This window comes from Pelophylax lessonae, assembly GCF_965119305.1.
Source record: "Pelophylax lessonae genome assembly, chromosome: 12".
Classification (NCBI taxonomy): domain Eukaryota; kingdom Metazoa; phylum Chordata; class Amphibia; order Anura; family Ranidae; genus Pelophylax; species Pelophylax lessonae.
In genome coordinates, this window is record NC_138779.1 from 9,255,938 (window position 1) to 9,265,721 (window position 9,784).

Sequence of the window (9,784 nt, forward strand, 5' to 3'; positions counted from 1 at the left end):
TTTCTTGGAGTGAGTTATATTTCTTTAGTGTTACAATGTATTTTATTCTAGTATTATTAATGATGATTATTTTGTGTTTTTTGTTTCTTTCCTATACACAGAAAATGGCAGAACTCAATAAATTCACGATGGAGAACAAAGAGGAGGAAGTCGATTCCGATACAGAACATCCGGGGGACTTGGCGTCTCAGAACCTGGAACCCCCGGAGCGCCCCCAGCTGGTGCTGGAACAAGTGCGCGTTACTGATGTGGACGGCAACCTGAAGGTCCTGTACCCATCCAAGACCGACCTGAACCTCAGCGCTTCCTCCTTTGTGATTGTCCGCTAGTATGAAATGTCTTCTCCTTTCCTCCAGTAACCAATCACGTCCTTCGGTTGTCAATGAAGAATGACGATTGGACACGGAGTGATTGCTGTGAGTGAAATGAACGATTTGCGCCTGTACAGGAAACTCTGAATTCATCCTTCATTTCCAGCGTTTTAGCACTTGTAGAGATACACTAACACAAGGAATCCTAATTTATTTTTTATTGTCATTTTTTTTTTATATGTTGGCTGTTTTGTTTCCTCGTGTGCAGATATCTGAAATATCGCTGCCATTGTCTGTTAATGTGATATCAGCCAAAATAAAATGGCAGTTCAGAAATGGTGTGTTAGTAATTTGTGGCGGTGCAGCTTTTTTTAAGGTTAAAACAAAGTAAGGAGGTGACACATCCCCTCACCCCCTCTGAAAAGCATTCCACAACTGTGAATTGCTTTTCAGAAGTGGAAGGGGCTTCCACATGTATGGCAGTAGGATGAGGAATAATTCCCCTTCATTGGTGTCAGTGGGAGGAATAGTGCCCCACCATTGGTGTCAGTGGGGGGAATAGTGCCCCACCATTGGTGTCAGTGGGAGGAATAGTGCCCCCATCATTGGTGTCAGTGGGGGGGGGGAGAGGAATAGTGCCCCATCATTGGTGTCAGTGGGAGGAATAGTGCCCCAAGGGCTGGATAAAGGCAAGCAAAGGGTTGCAGTTAGGAGACCACTGATCTACACCGATGGCACTTTCTGGGATTTGATTGAATACATTCCTTGTAGAAAGCATCTAATACCTCCTGGACACGGGGCAAGTGAGGCTACCAGTCTGTCCATATATCCTCCAGATAAACGGCTGGCGGGGTATTAGGGTTCTCTCTCTGGTCCTCTGAGATGTCAGGGGGGCATTTTGTAAACTTCAAAGCATATTTTTCTTTTGAAACGACCCCTCAGGGGTCACAAATGCTGTCTTTTCCTTGGTACTTTCAGTGAAGGGGATTTGCTGATATCCTTTTGTCAGGTCAGTGGTCAGATAACGGGGCCTTCCCAGGTCCGACTGTGAGCTCCTCTACCTGGCCCATGGGGGGGTAAGAGTCACATCTACCCAGCAAAGGGGGGGGCTCAGTGTCCCATCTACCCAGCCCATGGGGGGTAAGTGTCACATCTTCTCACTGATCAAAGCTTTTTGCAAATCCTCCAACTACCGTCTGGTTTTGGGTCTATAATAATGGGACTGGACCGATCCCTACTGGACTCTTCAATGACGTCTGGCTCCAGCATCCTCTTCATCACAGATCTCTCCTCAGGAATGCGGGACGGTTTGTGTTATTATGAAGCATCTATACAGCCCTCCAGTCACCCTTAGTGGTGCAGCACTGCTAATAAAACCCTCTTCTGATTATAGGAAAGTGATGGAAGTGATCATCCCATGTTCAGAAATATTCCTTATCAATAGAATCACACAAATCAAGTCCACCCTGTGACGTCACGTATGTACCCCAGAGGTGCCAATTTTTTTATTTTTTTTGGGTATGGGGGGAGAACCGGAGCCTCAACTCCAGATTCTGACATCACCAGGGGGCCGTACATAAAAATCAGTGACTATTCAGTCTGAGACCCACAACAGGATATAGTCAGACTATGGGCAGAGACTGCATGCGATACAAGGGATATAGTCTGACTGTCTCCTGGGCATAGTCTGACTATATCTCTTGTATCGCATCCGCAGTCTCTGACCGTCTCCTGTACCATGGCTGCAGTCTCTGACCGTCTCCTGTACCATGGCTGCAGTCTCTGACCGTCTCCTGTACCATGGCTGCAGTCTCTGACCGTCTCCTGTACCATGGCTGCAGTCTCTGACCGTCTCCTGTACCATGGCTGCAGTCTCTGACCGTCTCCTGTACCATGGCCGCAGTCTCTGACCGTCTCCTGTACCATGGCCGCAGTCTCTGACCGTCTCCTGTACCATGGCTGCAGTCTCAGACTATGGGCAGGAGAAAGAGACTGCAGACATGGTACAGGAGACGGTCAGAGACTGCATGCGATACAAGAGATATAGTCAGACTATGGGCAGGAGACAGTCAGACTATATCTCTTGTATTGCATCCACTGTCTCTGACCGTCTCCTGTACCATGTCTGCAGTCTGTCTCCTGCCCATAGTCTGAGACTGCAGTCATGATACAGGAGATGGTCAGAGACTGTGGATGCGATATAAGAGACGTCCGATCATAACTCTCATCTATGCAAACCATATGAAGGAGAAGAGGGCACCATAGTATAAAGTGCTTTTCGATTTAAAATCAGCAATGTATAGGAATCGGCCCCATCATTGATCGGTGTGGGCGGGTCTCCTGTGTGGGATGATGTAATCGCCTAAAGCCCCGCCCATCACTTTTCATCTTCAAGAATGGCGTAGTTGCCATTCATAACTATGATATACAAGACAGAAAGGATTAATACAATAACTATAACATGGACCCCTCCCTATACAACGTATGCCTCCTAACTCTTTATCACCATCCCATAATAATAAATAACATGCCCCCCCTCTACAATGTATGATTATTACTTCATCGCCATCCCATAATATCCAATAACATGCCCCCCCCCCCCCCCACAATGTATGATTATTACTTCATTGCCATCCCATAATATCCAATAACATGCCCCCTCCACTACCTGTTTGTTCTTCAAGTAAAAATAAAGACAAATTTGTTTTCATTTAATAGTGTATAATTTACCCTTAACCTTTTATCACCATCCCATAATAATCAAAAACATGCCCCCCCTTTCCCCTCCCCCCATCTGTTCATCTGTCAAGTGATAATCACTGGGTGGGGCTAGAGAGGGGGCGGAGCTGCTGTCCTCATAGCTGTCGCCGGTAACCAGTTAAAATAGGCGGTGCTGACTGAGGACATCTATTGGCAGAAGAACGGCACTGCGGAGGTCAGCTCTATAATTCTGTGTGATAACCGTTGATATGAAGAGGGCGGAGCCAGTTACCTGCTTAGTAATTACAGAGACAGTTACAGTAAATCCGGTCTGATTTACTTTTTTTATAATAAATTCTCATCACTGAACATTTCCTGATATTTGGCGGCTTCTCATATTAATATATCAATGTATGAAAAAATATACCAAGGTATATTCCCCACGCCAAGGAGTGTTTTAGCAATTATGATATTTAAAGTATAAGGTGCAGCAGCAGCTATAGAGTAAGGAGATAAAGGAAAATTCAGCCTTAATAATAAGGCCAGCTACAGCGCTTGCTGAGTGTAACCCTAGTGGTGAAATGAAGTAATGGTTCACTAAACTGACAAATTAATAACAAAAATAGGGAAATAATATATGACAAGTGATAAATATCCTAATTTATATCTTTGACTTTTACAATTACAAATTAATCAATATATAGTAGTAATAAACATATAGTGATCAAATATGAAAATATCAAGTCCAAAGTAAGTGACTGTTGTGCCCAAACAGTTGAAACAAAATTACACAGAGAAAAAAAAAAAATGGTATTCAGCAGCCAATCAGCTTCAAGCTTGATGCCTATTGGTTGAGTGTGTTGTGGGCGGAGTCACACAGTGCTGGGCAGGGTATAAAAGGCAGAGTCAGAGCTGGAATCAGCCAGTGTTCTCTAAGTGTGATTGGTGAACATATCTCTCTGCGTTCCACTGAGACATCCGCCATCTTTACTTCTACTGATCATAGCAAAGTATGTACCAATTTATCTTTATACTTATATACATTATATACTAGGATAACACATTATATACTGTATATATATATATACCAATCTATACACTTCTATTATATATATATATACACACCAATTTTTTTTTTTTTTTTTTTTAAATTTTATTAAGGGTTTGAGATAAGTCTGTACAACAAAAATATACATTATAATCATGTAATTTACCAATGTAGGAAAAAGTATGGTTCTTACATCATTTTTAATACAAATATATAACAATCACAATCTCTTATCCCAATTTATCTGCAGTCCCCGACTTCTATTCCTATACATCCAACTTATTTATATACCAATCTATACACTTCTATTATATACATTATATATTATATATATATATATATATATATATATATATATATATATATATATATATATATATATATATATATATATATACACACACATACACACACAGGGCCGGTGATAGAAATCATGGGGCCCCGTACAGCCTACCTGACAGGGTCCCCCCTCGACCTCACCGCTGACCCCATGCTGTCACAGCGCCGGGGGGAGGGTAAAATCAGGAAAACGGGTGGGAGGAGCATGTTACATATTCCACCCTAAAAACAGATGAAAGATGTAACATGTTCCCAATGGTGAACTTCTCCTTTAATAACCATTCCTATTGTAGAATGACACCGATTATAAAGCAGCAGAGCCTTCTGTCTTATCTTAGAACTTTTATCACAAGCGGTAATTAGATGGGAGGAGCTCAGGAGTGATCGGACCCCAGTCTCCACCCCCCATAGCTTTCCTGCCTGGAATCTGTGCCAGCGCCCCCACCAATCATAACTGGAGCTGAATGGGACAGATGTCAGTGTTTGGATGCCGTTCAGAGAGCGCCCACATATACCACAGACTTGTGTCCTCTTACATCAGGATAACTCTGATCGGTCACATTTAGGACGCCGGACTTTTCACATTTTATTTTGGACCTGAATTGGCACGGGGGGTAAGTGGGGGTAACCAGGCACAAGCCAATTTACATGGGGAATCGCTAGACCTACATGGAGCTTCCAATCAGGTCCCCAGAAAAAACTAACAGGCAAACCTAATTGGAAAGCTGGGGTGAAAGGTTCTTAAAAGGGGAGTGGTTTGAGGGGTGGCAAAAATGTAGCTCAGCTGTGTGTTTTTACTAACCCCCACCCTAAACACAAGTGTAAAGTATCATCTAACTGTGTGCTGATGATGATGATGATGATGATGATGATGATGATGATTATGTTGCTCACAGCACAGCGGGTTCTCTATGGATCTGCTGTGTGTTGCAGACTATAACACAGCACAGCCATAACACAGTCAGCACCCAACAGATCTGTGACACTGAGAGACATAGAGAGCCGCCTGCTGTGCTGTGACAATGCAACAGAATGCTAATGATTATCATCAGGGCTTTTTTTTCTCAGAGAATAGGTGCAGGAACTCCCCCTTTCCAAATTACACTTGTCTCCGCCCCCTACCTTCCTCCTTACCTTTCCTTGATTCCACCCCTTTCCCACCTCCTACTACCGCCCATTTTAGAGAATACAGAACCAAGTATTATTGTGTGATACTAGGTCATTTCTATAGAATGTGTTAATAATACCAAGAATAGCAGTATAATAGATCTCCTGCCGCCAAAAACAATAGACCCCCTCAGCAACAGTAGATCCCACTAGCAACAATAGACCACCCACATCAAAATACCCCCAGGAACAATAGACCCCCAGCAGCAACAACAGATCTCCCTGTAGACCGCATCAATAGACCCCCCATAAGCCTGACATAATAAACTGTTCCCTCAACAGAAAATCCCTCCCAGCAACAATTGACCACCCCCCCAGCAACAAAAGACCAAACCCAGCTACAATAGATCTGCCACAAGCAACAATAGACCTCCCCCCAATAAAAATAGATCCCTTCCAGAAATAATAGATCCCCCAGCAACAACAGTAGACCCCCCAGCAACAACAGTAGACCCCCCAGCAACAATAACCCCCGCAAAAATATATCTCCTTCAGCAACAATAGATCCTCCAGCATCAACAGACATTGTAGCAAACCCAGCACTCCTTTCTATTACATACATTCAGTGCTGGAGGTGCCGGAACTGCGTTCCCCCGCATTCCCGCTGAAAAAAAGCCCTGATTATCATCATCCTAAGCAGACAGCAGGGAGTCTGAGGACTGCGCTTTCCTGAGTCACCTATCTGACCTGTCAGACACTTTGCCATGTGCATGGGATAGAAGTCAGAAGAACTCTGAGCCTCCTCAGTGATCAATCTCTCCCTCGGGCTGCAGAGCTGACACTTTCTGAGGCAGGGAAGCGGCTCCACATTTCAATCCATCCGCCAGGGAAGGCGCAGAAAGTGGACAGCCGGAACTTTAATCTATGTGGCTGCACAGGTGAAGAGCGGCGCGGGATAATGTGCCTGCGCGGGATAATGTGCCTGCGCGGGATAATGTGCCTCCTCTGCTCTCACCTCCTGGGCCCCTTTGTTGACCTAAGAGGGCCCTGGAAATCACTATAATCCCTAAAATGAAGTGGGTGTGGGGCTGTGGGTTATAAAGTCCTATTTATTTTTTTTATCTAGAAATTAACTGTAAATCTACCCGGGGCCCCCTGTGGGGTTTTTGAGGCCCGGGCCCCGGTACAACAGGACTGCCTGTACTGCCTTATCAGCGGCCCTGTCATAGTTGCCAACATTTAAAAAATATTTCTAGGGACACTTTGCAGCACATCTATCAATTACCACACCCACTTCCCTAAAGCTCCGCCCACTATGCATAATTAATCCCGCCCATTTATCAGATTATAGAGTCTACTCAATATAGAGAGAATTACAGGAAATTAAAAAGGGAATTTCAAATTTAAAGCCACAGTATCAGAGTTGGAATAATTCTCCCATTCAGCTGCACTACTTCTGCCTAAAGTTTATGGGCAGCCGATTAACAGGAGCTTCCAGGGACAATATAAATCACCTGGGACAGGATCCTATTTCCAGGGACTGGCCCAGCAAAAACAGGACAGTTGGCAAGTATGGTCTGTATGTGTATATATATATATACCAATTGTGGGGATTTGCTCTGGTAGGTAGGATTTGCGGGTGCAGTATAGAGGTAAAACAGATGATTCTTTAAGTAAATCAGGAGAGTTTTATTTACACTTCAGGAACACAAAAGTAACATTCTTGACCAATGTAGAATAGATGTCACCCCCAAACTCTTAGGCTGCTTAAAGCCAAAGGCTCCACCCCCATGCCATAAACCTTTCCCTTTACCTAAATAATTGAGACCACACCGTGCTTGGAGTTAATTGGCCACAGCAGCCATTTTATTAACCCTTTTACCTTAAAATTAACATAAGGAGAAAAAACATTCCTTACAAACATAAAACAATCAGTCATTAGGCCTGTTGGTCTTTGAGGCTCCTCCAAATAATTCCAAATCCTGCACTGCGGGACCTGTGCCCTGATAGGCCTCCAGCCGCGTCACCGGCTCGGAGACAAACCACTCCCCGCAGTGCCACCATTTTGAATTCCATTTAAACTGACATTAAATGGAATGCACCATAGGGACCCATACCAACGATGAGTCCCAACCATACCCTTATCCTAAACTGTTCACCTCCCCCGCCAGCAAAGACCAACAAAACGCCACCAGCACCCAAGGGTGACACCTTACCCTTGCGTGCCCCTCCAAACCCTCAAGGCTCGCTGGATCCCATCCTGTAATCCCAGGGCCCATAAATCTATACCCACCGCATTGAGGTGGACTCCATCATCCCGCAGATACCGCCATGTGTCCACTTCCAACTCCAGGTGGCGAACCACCAACCCCCCATTCCGACACACAAAGCGCCCCACTTCCTTGTTCAACTTAATCCGAGCCTTATTAAGGCGCGCGACCGACCTGGCCATGCGCCAGGACGTGCGGGCCACCATATCCGACCAAACTACAAGCAGCGCCGGAAAAGCCGTGCGCAGCCGAAGGAAATCCAACTTTATGTCCCTGATCAAGGCCCGCGCGGACCTGGCCCCCAAATCGTTGCCCCCGGCATGCAGCACCAAAACATCTGGCTGCCTGTCCAACCGGGCGAAACGATGCACTTCGGGAAGGACCCTGCCCCAAGTAAGCCCCGGCAACCCCAGCCACCTGACACAAGCCTCGTGCCGAGAAAAACCAAGTTGTCTACCATTAGGACGCACATCAGCTCTCCGGGCCCCCCAGAAAACATACGAGTGTCCCACGATCCAAACAAGGCAGGGTTCCAAACCTACAAGAAAAGGGGACAAAAGGAAAAGAAAACCAACCAATAATCAGATAACCAGCCGGGCCCACACCCCCCCAGCGACAAAACCACCCCCCGTACATACCCTACACCAACAGCTGTGGACGAACGTACAACAAGAACCTCCTAGACTCCCAGCGCCCAATGCGTTTGACCGCATCGTCATTCAATCCCCAGCGTGCAGCCTCAGTGGCCGCCCCGATCCGAAAGGAATGAGATGCAAACCTACTGGCATCCAAACCCAAAGAGCCCACACACCTTCTGAACACCGATACAAATTGAAAACGAGATAACGACGACCCGTCCGCATGCATTAAAAATGAACCGGGCCGCGAAGGGCGGATTGCCCAGTAATCCCGAACCGCCCCTACCGGGCACAGCGGTGAAGACGGCACCGCGAACAACCGGACACGGACCCCCTTGCCACTCTGGTCCGTTTTGGACCGTCGAAGGAGGATAGTAACCCCCTCCCGACCGACAGAGACATCCTGACCCAATAGGCCCCCCGGCACCGTCCGGGAGGAGCTGACCAATTCCCCAATCCGGAAAGCCCCGAAAAAAGCGAGAGAAAAGGCCGCCCTAAACAACACCACCTCGTAACTCGAGGCGCAGTGCTCCCCCAATTGCCTGCAGACGTCCTGCAAAAGAGCGAAGGACACCGGGCGCCTAGTGTCCCTCCTCCGATAAGCCCTGGAATAGCCCCGTAACGCTTGTCTCACCACGAAGTCCTTCGTGTAATCCTGACAACCCAGAAATTTAAACAGAAAGGCCAAGCCGGACAACTTGCGAGCCACAGCGGAAGCCGACGCGCCCCTCTCAAAATGATCAGAGACAAAAGAAAGTAACACCCACCTGACCTCCGGACCCAGAGGATCCACCGATGCCACCCGCAACACCTCCAGCCACTCCAACCATACCTTGCAATAAGCCGACCACGTGGACTCGCTCACCGACTTCCTGATCCATCCAGCGAGGACCCCAAGGCAATCCCCCATAGCCACTCCGGACACGTGACTCCGCGTTGCTCCGCTGCCGGTGCCAACTCCCGGAACCTGTCCCACTGAAAACGAGACAGCGCGTCAGCAATATCATTCTTAACCCCCGGAATGTGCACAGCGTACAGGAAAACATTCAACCGTAGACACCGCAAAACCAAATACCTGAGGAGGCGCACCACCGGCTGAGACGAAGCCGACGCGCGGTTGATCACCTGAACCACCCCGAGATTGTCGCAATGGAGGCGAACCTTCAGGTTCCTGAACTCCGCCCCCCAAATCTCCAGGGCCACCACCACCGGGAACAGTTCCAGCAACACCAAGTTGCTGACCAGCCCCGCTACCTGCCATGCCCCCGGCCAAGGGGCGGCGCTCCACGCCCCCCGGTGAAAAGCCCCGTACCCCGCCGAACCAGCAGCATCGGTAAACAGTTCCAAATCAAAGTTGCTGATCGGCCCGGC

At 47.1% G+C, this 9,784-nt stretch overlaps 1 protein-coding gene across 1 annotated transcript in view; it reads left to right on the top strand.

Moving 5' to 3' along the window:
* The window catches only part of LOC309568386 (leucine-rich repeat-containing protein 47-like), a gene marked incomplete at its 5' end in the record, with an annotated part of 56,801 nt that extends 56,371 nt beyond the window's left edge, over positions 1 to 430 (top strand). Inside the window, one exon of the mRNA XM_082274045.1 lies at positions 102 to 430. Within this exon, the coding sequence (XP_082130171.1) occupies positions 102 to 329 (228 nt within the window). The 3' untranslated portion in view covers positions 330 to 430. The remainder of the gene's footprint in view (positions 1 to 101) is intronic.
* Positions 431 to 9,784: the final 9,354 nt, after the last annotated feature.